The sequence below is a fragment of the Carassius auratus genome, unplaced genomic scaffold (assembly GCF_003368295.1).
Source record: "Carassius auratus strain Wakin unplaced genomic scaffold, ASM336829v1 scaf_tig00035394, whole genome shotgun sequence".
NCBI lineage: Eukaryota > Metazoa > Chordata > Actinopteri > Cypriniformes > Cyprinidae > Carassius > Carassius auratus.
The window spans coordinates 1-12,473 of NW_020526227.1; the positions used below are offsets into that span (position 1 = coordinate 1).

The window sequence follows — 12,473 nt, forward strand, 5'->3', positions numbered from 1 at the left end:
AGTCTGGCGAGGAAAGAGTTAAATCTGATGAATTCATTCTGACATGTTTCCAGTGAGAGTATTTTCTTAAGTAGTTACATTGATCAGGTTGTTTGTTCCTGTAGAGTTTGTCCATACTACCTGTCACGCACACTTAAACAACACGCTGATGTCATCTTCATGCCATACAACTACCTGCTTGACCCAAAGGTGAGACATTTATCCTGCTGATATCATCACTTTAAATACACTACTGTTCTCTTATACTAAACAAGACCTTGATCAAACTTGGCTTGCTGTGCATCGGCTTGAGCTCAGAGTTCAACCCCCCCATTACGGCGCTACATAGAGGGAGTATGACAGAATAAGGAGGAGATGGGGAGGTGGAGGGGTGCTGGAAGAATTGTCACTGTCTGTTTTATTCTAAATGGATTTTTGTTGATTCGCAGAGTCGAAGAGCACACAACATAGAGCTGAAAGGAGCTGTGGTTATTTTTGATGAGGCTCATAATGTTGTAAGTGTCTTAATGTTTTTTTGTTTGTTTTTTGAGACCTCAAAGTCATTCAGCATGTGAAATGATGCAGTTCTGTATTCTTGTTTTTTCATATTTATATTCTACTGTTTTTCTCCATCATCAGGAGAAGATGTGTGAAGAGTCCACCTCGTTTGACCTCACCCCATACGACCTGATTTCTGCCATTGAGGCTGTGGATCGACTGCTTCGGGAACAAGCCTCAGACATCAGCAAAGCAGATTCTGCTGAAGATTTTAATGTGGAATCACTGAACTCTGGTCAGTGTATATCTGTTAGGATTTTCTTTTACTTTTTTACATTTGTTTCTTTTCAAAGTATTGTTTGTGTTTTAAATATTATAAACAATTATTTATGTATGTTTACATTTTATATACACACACACACAAAGGTTATATACTGCTAATAATGAACTCCCTTGTTTTTATCCAATGTATTATTTTTCAGGATTGAAACTGGATATTACTACAATTGCAAAGATAAAACGTAAGGTTGCATTTTAAAAGTTAACTTAGTATTACAGAGTTGTTTGGAATCCTTTTTTCAGTATAAAGAAAAACATTTTCCTCAACACACAACTTAATAATCTTACAGAAGTTTTGATGGATCTGGAATCTTCCATAAACGGTTTTGAGATGCCAGCAAATAATCAAGGAATCACCAAACCCGGCAGGTCAGTGGAGTTCAGTGCTGCGAACGTGTGTCCGTGACCTTGATATATCGATGGTAAAAATACACACCAGCTAATATTCTGTCTCTCCTCTCTTAAAGTTTCATATATGAGCTTTTTCAAACAGCTCATGTGAACTCTGAAACTAAAACGGCTGTGGTGGAAGCCATGGAGCAGATCACTGGATATTTAGCAGGGAGTGAGTGTTTACAAATCCTCAATATAATCGACTTTTCCTGTTTATTAGCACAGCTTTGATGCACATATGTCATCTTTTGCAGGGCCTGGTGGTCTTTCTGAACACTAGCGGACTACAGAAAGTGGCGGATATAATCCAGGTCAGGAGTTTGTTCAAGAGATCAGATGACTGTTTCCTGTATTTTTTCCCTATATTTATTATGTTTGTTTCTTTATCCTTATTCAGCTGGTGTTTGGGGCTGAACCTCCAGAGGGCAGCAAGAAATCACAGATTGGAAACAGCATGAAGGAGTTTAAGGTTTGCTCCAATTGATTTTCAGCACATGAAGTTGTCAGAGCACATCAGGTTTTAGGTTTTCTCCAGTCAAGACCAATGGTACATTAATATCTCTGATTATTTTAGGAGTGGAAATGTTGGCCGGTTCAAGTTGTGGTTTTGTGCTGAGTTTTAATGGGAAATTCCATCATGCATCCATCCCATTCCATCCTTCTTTTGGAAAGAAATTAATTTTTTTTTTTTGGCAAGGATGAATTAAATTGATCAAAAGTAATAAAGGTATTTAGAATGTTACAAAAGATTTCAATTTCGAATAATTGAAAAAAAGCCAAGATAAAAACAAAATCCAAGCAGCCAAACTGTTCTCAATATTTATAGTAATCATAAATGTTTCTCGAGCAGCAAATTAGCATATAAGACTGATCGCTTCAGTTCATGTGACACTAAAGTTGAGTAATGATGCTGAAAATTCAGCTTTGCCTCACAAGAATAAATTATATTTGAAAGTATATTAAAATAAAAATCTTAAACTGTAATGATATTTTTCACGGTATTAAAGTTTCTGCTGTATTTATGATCCACGTTGAGCATAGTCATTGTGTTTCACTTCCAATCTCTGCTCCTGATTCTTGAATCTGTCTCATATCAGGTCCACATTCATCCAGACACCAGCAACTTCAAGAAGAAGCAGGTGACTGATGTATGGGCTTCCTCCTCTACCAAAAAACAAGGTATCATTCGGTCTCTGAGAAGCCTCACGTTTAATAAACGCTTTTTCAAAAGGAATTTGATATTCCTGAGTATATTAGGTATATTATATTCTGAGCTATAAAAGACTGAAAGTGTGTTTGTGTATTTTCTAGGGAATGTGCTGAGTTACTGGTGTTTTTTCGCCGGGGTTCAGCATGCAGGAGTTGCTCAGACAGGAAGTGCGCAGCATCATTCTGACCAGTGGAACTCTCTCGCCTCTCTCATCCTTCACCTGTGAAATGCAAATGTTAGTGCTGTTCTCCTCTAGCTGTCCTCACTGAGGTTTATGAGTTGATGCGGGTTGGGTGCTAATTCTCTGCTGATCTTTCTGCAGTCCTTTCCCTGTATCCTTGGAGAATCCTCACGTCATCCAGCGTGATCAGATCTTCGTCAGCGTCATTGAAAAAGGTCCGGATGGTGTGCAGTTGAGCACAGCCTTTAACAGGAGGTGAGTGTTTTATCAAGGGTTGTTGTGACACATTAACATCATGCTGAAGGGGAAGAAGTCTGGAGCTAGTAATTTAGTACATATATTTAGCAAAGACAAATTAAATTGATCTAAAGTGCCAGGAAAGAGATCTACAGAAACTAAAGATATCTGTTACAAATACTTTTCCTTTCAACATTGATAATAATAATAGGAAATGTTTCTTGAGAAGCAAATTTGGATTTTACAGTGATTTCTGAAGGATCGTGTGACACTGAAGACTGGAGTAATGATGGTGAAAATTCAGCTGCACATCACAGGAATAAATTAAATTTTAAATGTCCATGTTATTGAAGTTTTTTTTTTTTTTTTATTCTAAAATTTATTTCAACTAGTTGCCAAGGCAAAGTATCTTAATTTAGTTTAACATGATGTACTAAAATAAAAACAGATATATTAATAAAATATATATAGACATATAAAACTGCAAAAAATGACATGCACACAACAACCAAATTTTGGTACCAAAATTGTATATACAATAAAAATGTGTAATATAAAATTTATTTAATATTAATAAAAATATAATAGTGTCTGATACTGTTATTATTAGCTGAGATGTGATAATTATATTGACCATGGGCTGTTAAAACACAAAAAACACATTATAAAACAGGATTATTATAGTTAAATAAAATATATTTTTTTTATATCATTTTTGTTATTTTAAATAACTAATATTAAAATAAAAATTCAGGGACAAAATTTTTAGTTTAGCTGTGTATACTTAAATAACTAAAACTAAAACTGAAAAAAATATTTAAAAAAATATATATGGATATTAAAAACCTAATAAAAATGGCAAAAACTCAAAAAATTACTAAAAGTTTAATAAATAAAAAAAAGGTAAAAACAGAAGAAATATAACTATAGTAGTTTCTCACTGATCCTAAAATAACATTGCTGTAGAAGCAGCTCATGTGACATGTTTGCTACATTTCAAGTTTCTGAATCCATATGACTGGTGAAAATGTGTGAATATTTAGCATGTGAACATGGCTCTCTTTGGTTTTTGAAGGTTTGTTCCTGAAAACATGTCGTCCATGGGAAACACTCTGGGTGAGAGATCCTAGCACAGAACAGCAACTGATCTGATGATCCGCACGGTAATCAATCTAATGGTTATTATTGGCTTTGCAGTAAATCTGGCACGGGTGGTGCCTCATGGATTGCTGGTGTTCTTCCCCTCGTATCCAGTGATGGATAAGACTCTGGAGTTCTGGAGGGTGAGCTTGTATTCCCAAGACAAATATGTAGCTAATTCAGAAAGTCTACATTTCATAAAGTCATGCCATTTAAATGTTTCATGAAATGCACGTGTAGAGTGAAGATTTTAAATATTTTTTTGAGAAACTGAACACAGTGAAGTGAGTTTATATTTAAACCAAGAACAAATATCTATCAATCGCTTATTAAAACTTGTTTTCCCTTTGAATTAAGTAGATTCTTCTGAGCCCACTGGCAGATATTTGTTCTTGTTTTATTCATAAACCCAGCAACATTTTGATCCATTTGTCATTAGTCAAGACTTCTTTCTTATATTTGCCCTGAAAAGCAAAACAAAAATACTGAATGTCACCTGTTTGCAGCGTTATCAGAAAGTACAGTAAAAACGATTTGCCTAATAACGTTTGGCAAGTCTAAGTTTTAGTACTATGACTTAAAAAGTAATGAAGAAATGTTGACAGCTGTATCAAAAGGTGTCAGAAAGGTTATAAAAGTCTTAAATTAACCTTCATAAGACCTGCAGAAACCCTATTTATTGTGAAATAAATGAAAACAACTATTTTTTTTTATTTTGTGATTACCTTGTTCCTCTTTTGCCAACTGTAGCATTTAAGTGATTATACACCTCTCCCTTCACTCTCTCAGGCTAATGGACAAGCGGATCGCATTGAGCATGTGAAGCCCATGTTTGTAGAAACGAGGGGGAAAGGCACTTTTACAGAGGTAACCGCTGTCACTATCAGTCATATTATAACTGTTCACTCAGTATGAGTTGATAAAGATGCTAACACAGCTTAATCTGCACAAGCTGTCAGTCAGTGCCGCTCTGAAATTGGATTCTGTTGCAGGTGATTGATGGTTATTATGACAAGGTGAACGACCCAAACTCCAGCGGAGGCAGCTTCTTCGCCGTATGCAGAGGAAAGGTGAGTCTATAAATATTGAATGCAATAGAAAATAATTTATTGTGAACCAAGACCGGTAATATCAACACATTTTTTCTGTTTTCCAAGGCGAGTGAAGGGTTGGATTTTGCAGACACGTACGGTCGAGGGGTTGTGATCACTGGGCTTCCCTTCCCCCCCAGGATGGACCCCAGAGTGGTGCTAAAAATGCAGTATCTGGACGAGATGTGCAAGAATAAAATTAGTGGAGTGAAGGTACCTTTAATTGAATTAAAAATCAGTTTGTTATTCAAACCTATTATTTATATTTATTTTATATTCATATTTTATAAATGAATACTTATTTAACAATCATGCATTCAGTTGACCAAAAGTAATATGCAAATCAGCATATCAGAATGATTTCTGAAGGATCATGTGACACTGAGATTTGGATGCACAGAAGATAATTCATACATATAATGTAAATACATGCAATCTTTTTTTTATTTTTTATTATTTTATTCATTTTGATATTTGGGGCATAGCGTGAAAATATCAGGATGGTACACCTGTCCTTTATGATATCTTAATGAAGATAAATTCTTTAGTAAAAGGATCAAATTCTTTAAAAGTAGTTTGTTATTGAATATTATATTTATTATTATTTCTTAGGGAAAAAAACATGTCCTTTTGACCTTTAATGACGTGGAAAGGTTAGTTCAGGGTGTAAATATGTCATATAATATTGTGACCCTGGAGCACGAAATCAGTCATAAGCAGCACAGGTATATTTGTAGCAATAGTCAAAAATACATTGTATGGGTCAAAATTCTAAATTTTTCTTTTATGCCAAAAATCATTAGGATATTAAGTAAAGATCGTGTTCCATGAAGATATTTAGTACATTTCCTACCATAAACATTTCAAAACTGATTAGTAATATGCATTGCTAAGAACTTAATTTAGACAACTTTAAAGGGTGATTTTTCTCAATACTTAGATTATTCTTTTTCTTTTCTTTTTTGCACCCCCACAACTATTGAAAAATCTGAAACTCAGCCAAATATTGTCCTATCCTAACAAACCATAAATCAATGGAAAAATGGACACTTACGACTGGTTTTGTGGTCCAGGGTCACTTTTATGCATTAATAATTCACACTGTTTGTGAAATAAAACTGACCAATACCTTAAAATATTTGTAAAATATAATTTTATTTTATTTTAAATATTGTATTATTTAGTACATTTGTAATATTTTTATTTTCAATCTTTTTGGGAAATAATGATGATGGTGTGTACACTCATGTTGATGTATTCCGGGTGTAAAGCGAACATGCAGTGAACTGCACATGGTTCAGGTAGAGCTGTGTGTTCTTATGGTCTGTCTGGTTGTGTAGTATCTGTCTGGGCAGGAGTGGTACAGGCAGCAGGCCTCTCGAGCTGTCAATCAAGCCATTGGCAGAGTGATCCGGCACAGAGAAGACTACGGAGCTATCTTCCTCTGTGATCACAGGTCAGTGCTAATTACTACAACTGCAGTTCCCAGTCTGACTGGAGAGCAAGTACACAGATATTAATCTTTATTAATGTTAAATTCCAGGTTCAAAGGCACCGAAGCCCGTAATCAGCTTCCTTCATGGGTGAGGCCGTATGTTAAGATTTATGATGGCTTTGGGACCATGGTCCGTGATGTGGCTCATTTCTTTCGGACAGCGCAAAAAACTGTAAGTCCGTTTCTTGTTTCTGTTTTCCTGTTCCATGAACCTGTTTTTACTCTAATATGAGCACATTTCTTGCTCGATTTGTGTATCAGAGACCAGTTCCTGTTAGGAAAGACAAAGAGGCCTGTAAAAACCAGACAGACACCGGGCCGCTCCACACAGGTTCCAGCTGTCCTGCTAAGAGTGTCTGTCTCAGGGACACCTCTCAAAAGGCTAAAACACTAGACTCACACGTCCCCAGCCTAAAGAGGAGAAAATTAGGTGAGCTAACCTCTATGCCTCCTCTTTTTTTTTTTTTTTTTTTTTTTTTTTTTTGGGTCTTTTAATGAGGTCTGTGGCTCCTGGATGACTGTTCATTAAGACATATTTCACATCTTGGAGGTTTTTGCCTCTAACTCTTATTAAACTCCTGCTTGAATCTACTGTATTTTTTTTAAACAGTAATTGATTAAAAGACAAGCAATGAATTATAATTTTGTCTCATTCTGAGACTGATTTATAAAAAAAAAATCCCAGTTGGACCAATTAAACATTAACATCAGACAATGCTTTTTTTAAATGTTTTAAATTAAGATTTAAAATTTAAAGATTTTAAGATTTAAAAGATATTTTATGCTCACCAATGCTGCATTTATTTGCTCAAAAATACAGAAATAACACTAATTTGGTGAAATATTATTACAATTTAATAATTTAAAATCTAAAATGTTTTTTTTTGTAATATATTTTAAAATAGAAATGATTCCTGTGCTGCGCAGCTGAATTTTTAGCATAATTACTCCAGTCTTCAGTGTCACATGATCCTTCAGAAATCATTCTGATATTCAGATTTGAATTATTATTTTCAATGCTGAAAACGGTTGAGGTTCTTAATATATATACTGAAACCATGATTATACTTCCATTCAAATTGTTGGGGTTTGTGTGCATATTTTTAATAGAAATTAATGCTTTTATTTTACAGATATGCATTAAATAAATCAAAGACATTTATAATGTTTAAAAAAAATCTATTTGAAATAAATGCTGTCTGAACTTTGTTCATCAAAAAAATCCTGAAATTTTTTTTCATAAAATATTTAGCAGCAAAAATGTTTTTTAACACAGTCTTAAGTGCCATTATTAATAATTGACCACTAAATTAGCATATTACTATGATCTCCCAAGAATCATGTGACACTGAAGACTGGAGAAATGATGCTGAAGATTCAGCTTTTTATCACAGGAATAAATTACATTTCAAAATATATTCAAATAGTTATTTCAAATTGTAATATTTCACAATATCACTGTATTCAAATAATTGCAGCTTTGGTGAGCATGAGAGACTTCATAAAAAATATTTTACAAATCATTATGTTTTCAAACTTTTGTACATTCAATGCGAGTCAATTAAAATGGCCGTGATGTTTTAGACTCAGAAGAGCATTCTGGGAGGGATGGAGCGGCCAGACTTTGCATTCAATATGAGATGGAGATGACCAGTAACAGGAAACCAGTCAGCCTGCTGGATGCCCTGGATGACACAACCAACAAAGGAGGAAGGGAAGACTTCATGGCTGGGGAAGAAAGAGTGAGACAAGAATTAAATCAGCAGACAAATCCTTTAGTTGCTCTCTTTCCAAGTCAATTTTATTTTCTTTCTGCCATTTAGCACACAATGAGATGTAATGCAGAATGTCGGAGCAGCTGTTTTCCATATAATGAAATTGCATGGGGATGTATATGGCAATGGCCAAAAGTAGTCACATGCGACCTGTGCGCCCTTTTTCCAGGTCTTTTAAATTCATACGAAGGTGAAGGCAGTGATTTCACATTTCTCAGAGAAATTGGAAGTGAATAACCTAGAAAATGACTTTTTTGTTGAATAAATGAGAGATGAATGGTGAGAAAATAACCTCATAAATCATGATCAGGGTTTTGAATGACACCATGATCTCTTTTTATCTTTCTCAAATCTTTCTACTTTAATCAGTTAAGCTCTTTGTGCAGATCATGCCGTAAAATAACTGTGATCAAATCTTTTTGCTAATTTTCCCTTTCTCTCATTGGTCTTTGACCCTGCAGGCGAGTCGCTTGTCGACTCTTTCCCTCCAGCATGACAAACGTCTGGATGATGAATCGAGGGGAGGGAAACGGAAAATTAAAGTGGTTCAAGAGCGGGTGAGGGATCTTGATTGAATTTTTACGTGCTGTATGCTTTTGGTGCATGTAGACCTTATTCTGTTGATTACAAGACTATGCAAAAATGTATTCATGCAAAGCTTATCATCAGTGTTAAAAACAATGAAATCAGTGCTGATCTTTTTTTTTGAAGTTCTACAGCCTTTATTTGAATATTTGTAACATTAGTTAACCTGTCACATTTGGTAATTTAATGTGTCCTTGCTTAATAACTAAATACATTTCTTTAAAAAAAACAAAAAAACAATTGACAATTAAGCTATTCATAGGTTTCCTCAAAAACTGACATTATATTTGCAATTTAAAATTTGGTGACACAGAAATGACACACTTATAAATTTAGTGGATTACTAAAATGGATTTGTGCATCTCCTTTGTTCATTTGCATTAAATGTGTTTTATGTCTTCTGCTGGCTGTGCTTTAGAAAACAGTGGCTCCCTGTACTGAAAAAACAGGCAAAGCTTTCATGATGGAGCTGAGACGGTGCCTGAGTCACGAGAACTTCAAGCTCATCATGGAGGCGCTGCAGTCCTACAAGACATCCGATGACCTGAGTGACCTTCTTACTAATGTGACCGAACCGCTCATGCAAGACCCCAACACACACGGTCTGCTCAGAGGTGCAGAATCACGACACATTCTTCAAGCCGATTACATTTCCACTGCTAGTTCAACTAACATGCCTTCTAACATGTGAATTCCCTTCACTGATCTCCGATTGTCAAAACTGGCCGATAAAGAGCACCATCTTCTTTTTCTCAAGGTCTTTATCAGTTTATTCGACCACACCATAAGAAAGAGTTCGATGAGCGTTGTTTGGAGTTAACAGGTGAAGGCTGTGGCTATAAACAAGAGCATTCGCTGTCCAGGGAGGAGCGAGATGCTCTCAGGCAGAACACCGGTAACGTCTGACTTCTATATTAAATTAAATGTATGCATTTAGCAGACGCTTTTATCCAAAACGACTTAGTGCATTCAGGCTATACATTTTTACCTATCAAACCCCCAACCTTGCACTTCATAGCTCAATGCGTTACCACTTGAGCTACATATATATATATATATAGATATATATAGATAGATAGTGTGTAACCGTTACAGGAAACATTTAGAACCTATTTTTTTCTCTCCATAATAATAAACAACATTGTTTTATGTTTTCCTTTTCTAGCAAAAAGTGAGATGTCACCTGTGAATCCACCCAGTGAACAGCTGAACAAAGGTGGTTCTCACCTGCTCAGTGGTGGAGATGGTAAAATTGGAGGTATATTGGAGTTTATTGGTATTAACTGCAGTTAAAAAGGTTTTGTATAGGGTAGGGTGGCCATCCATCAAGTTTTAGATCAGACAGTCAAGTTATTAAACTACTGGATGCTGGAAACGCTCATTTATCCTCTTTATAAGACTACGGTTTTATATTTTATACAATGGCCTATATTATAAATAAATAGTTTTTTTTTTTTTTGTTCATGTTAAATTTAAGCTACACGCTGACTATCAGTATGGCTTTTTTGCTTCATTTTGCCAACATTGCATTTTCGATCAACACATTGTTGTGTATCTGAATGATTCAACGTTTTGGAGTCAGTGATGCAATAAGCCATTCATGAAGACAGCTGCTAAATTCAAAGGTCCGTACTAGTTTACCACTCTTACTATTTTAGCTTATCCTTCTATGTCAGAAATAGTAAAAGTAGTATGCAGGTCTGAAATCGAGGCTCTCTTTGAACGAATTGATTGAATGAGTGAATTAATGACTGCCTTAATATGACTTCTCGCACCTACTGATGGTTTTAGTTTCATATTTACATTTTCACAATTCTGTATTCAGTCCATTTTTACATTTAACACATTCATCTTCTAACAGTATTTATGAATTTTAGGTAAATGCATTTGTGGAATCAACATTGAAAACAGTCTGTGTAAATGCATCTAAATGTCACTTCAGATGCACTTTTGTGGTACAAAGATAATTTCGTTGATTTCGATGCCCTACTGTCTTATTATTCTGATGAAAGATGATGCATACATTTAATAAGATTAGAAAATTTGGCCTTGTAATGGTTAAAAATGTCCCTAAAAAAAAAAAGTAAGGGGGTAAATATGTAAAAAAAAAAAAAAAAAAAAATTGTTTTTATTCTGGCTTCAAATCCTGCATAGTGTCCTCCTTTTTGGTGTTATAGAAATTTCCACCATTGTAGACATTTGTACATTTGGAACGTGTTTCTTTTTTACAGTGAAGGTGAGAAGTGAAGTCCAAAAGCCAGAAACATCCATCAAAGAAGGTCTGTCGTGCTCCTCTTTGCTGTCGGACATTAAACAGGCCATCGGTGCAGAAAAAACCCGACAGATGTTTTTGGCCTTGCAGGCCTATAAAACATCTAACAATTATGAACAGATGGTGCCAACTGTTGTGAGTTTATTGACAGAGAGAGATGAAGACATTCCTCTACTAGAACGTTAGTCTGTTTCTTTTAGATTCATCATAACTTTTTACATTTTTATTTAACTGGGTATCTGTTGTGAAAGAGGCTGAATTTGTTGGGTCTGGTCTAGGGTTGTCTGTGCTCATTCGACCACAGCACAGGAAGCAGTTCGGTGAGCTGCTAAAATCCTTGACTGGAAATGATTCTGTTGCAAACCAGGGTTCAGACATGGGATCAAGTCAACTAAATCAAGGTATTTTTTGTAATAATTGTGTGTAAATATTGTATTCAGCTACAGGGATGGTAGATAAATATGCTAATCATTCTTATTATTTTTCATTGCAGCATCTCCGTTATCTGCAGGAAAGACTCAAAGCAAGATATCATCCTTCTTTTCATGAATGATGCTCTAAAATATTGCTTTAAGCTGCTCTAAGATATCAGTATCTTCATATTTTCTTTTTTACATATACCATGCATGAATAGATTTGAACAGGAGAATGTTGGAGGAAACAATTGCACAACTGATATGTATGTTGTTATATTTTGTCAAACACTTTACATTAATTTCTTTAATAAATAAATTAACTTTATACTTCTTTTAAATAGTGTTTTTTTTTTCAAGTTCTTTTATATTATTAATGTTAAAAAATTTACAGGAAAAATAGTATGAGTGATTTTGCATCTGAAAATTACCATCAAGTAGCACTATTTTAGTGTATGACTATATTTATTATTTTATTTATATTTTACGTTTTTATTTTCAGGATATAAAAGATTTATAAAAGGAATCCATACAAATCTGAGAAAATCGCCTTTGAAGTCCAAATAAATTCAAAGCAGTGCATATTACGAATCAAAAAATAAGGTGTGATATATTAACAGTAGGAAATTTACAACATATCTTCATGGAACATGATCTTCACTCAATATCCTAATGATTTTTGGCATAAAAGAAAAATCGATCATTTTGACCCATACCATTTTTTTTTTTTTTTCTGGCTATTGCTACAAATATACCCCAGCAACTTAAGACTGATTTTGTGTTCCCGGGTCACACACACACACACACACACACACACACACACATATATATATATATATATATATATACTTAAATATAAATGTGT

The 12,473-nt window shown here is 34.6% G+C and overlaps 1 protein-coding gene across 1 annotated transcript; it reads left to right on the forward strand.

Moving 5' to 3' along the window:
• Positions 1-104: 104 nt before the first annotated feature.
• LOC113081974 (regulator of telomere elongation helicase 1-like) lies at positions 105-11,936 on the forward strand (the record flags this gene model as incomplete). Its single annotated transcript, XM_026253873.1, is given in 29 exon segments — positions 105-189; positions 429-494; positions 619-772; positions 960-998; positions 1,107-1,185; positions 1,284-1,381; positions 1,464-1,471; positions 1,473-1,520; positions 1,607-1,678; positions 2,307-2,388; positions 2,521-2,543; positions 2,545-2,654; positions 2,742-2,855; positions 3,913-3,953; positions 4,035-4,120; positions 4,767-4,844; positions 4,970-5,047; positions 5,135-5,281; positions 6,409-6,524; positions 6,612-6,735; positions 6,825-6,993; positions 8,148-8,305; positions 8,800-8,895; positions 9,342-9,537; positions 9,681-9,818; positions 10,089-10,181; positions 11,155-11,376; positions 11,474-11,596; positions 11,689-11,936. Coding segments are annotated over 29 exon segments (2,899 nt in total), but the record flags the coding sequence as incomplete, so codon positions are not given.
• Positions 11,937-12,473: the final 537 nt, after the last annotated feature.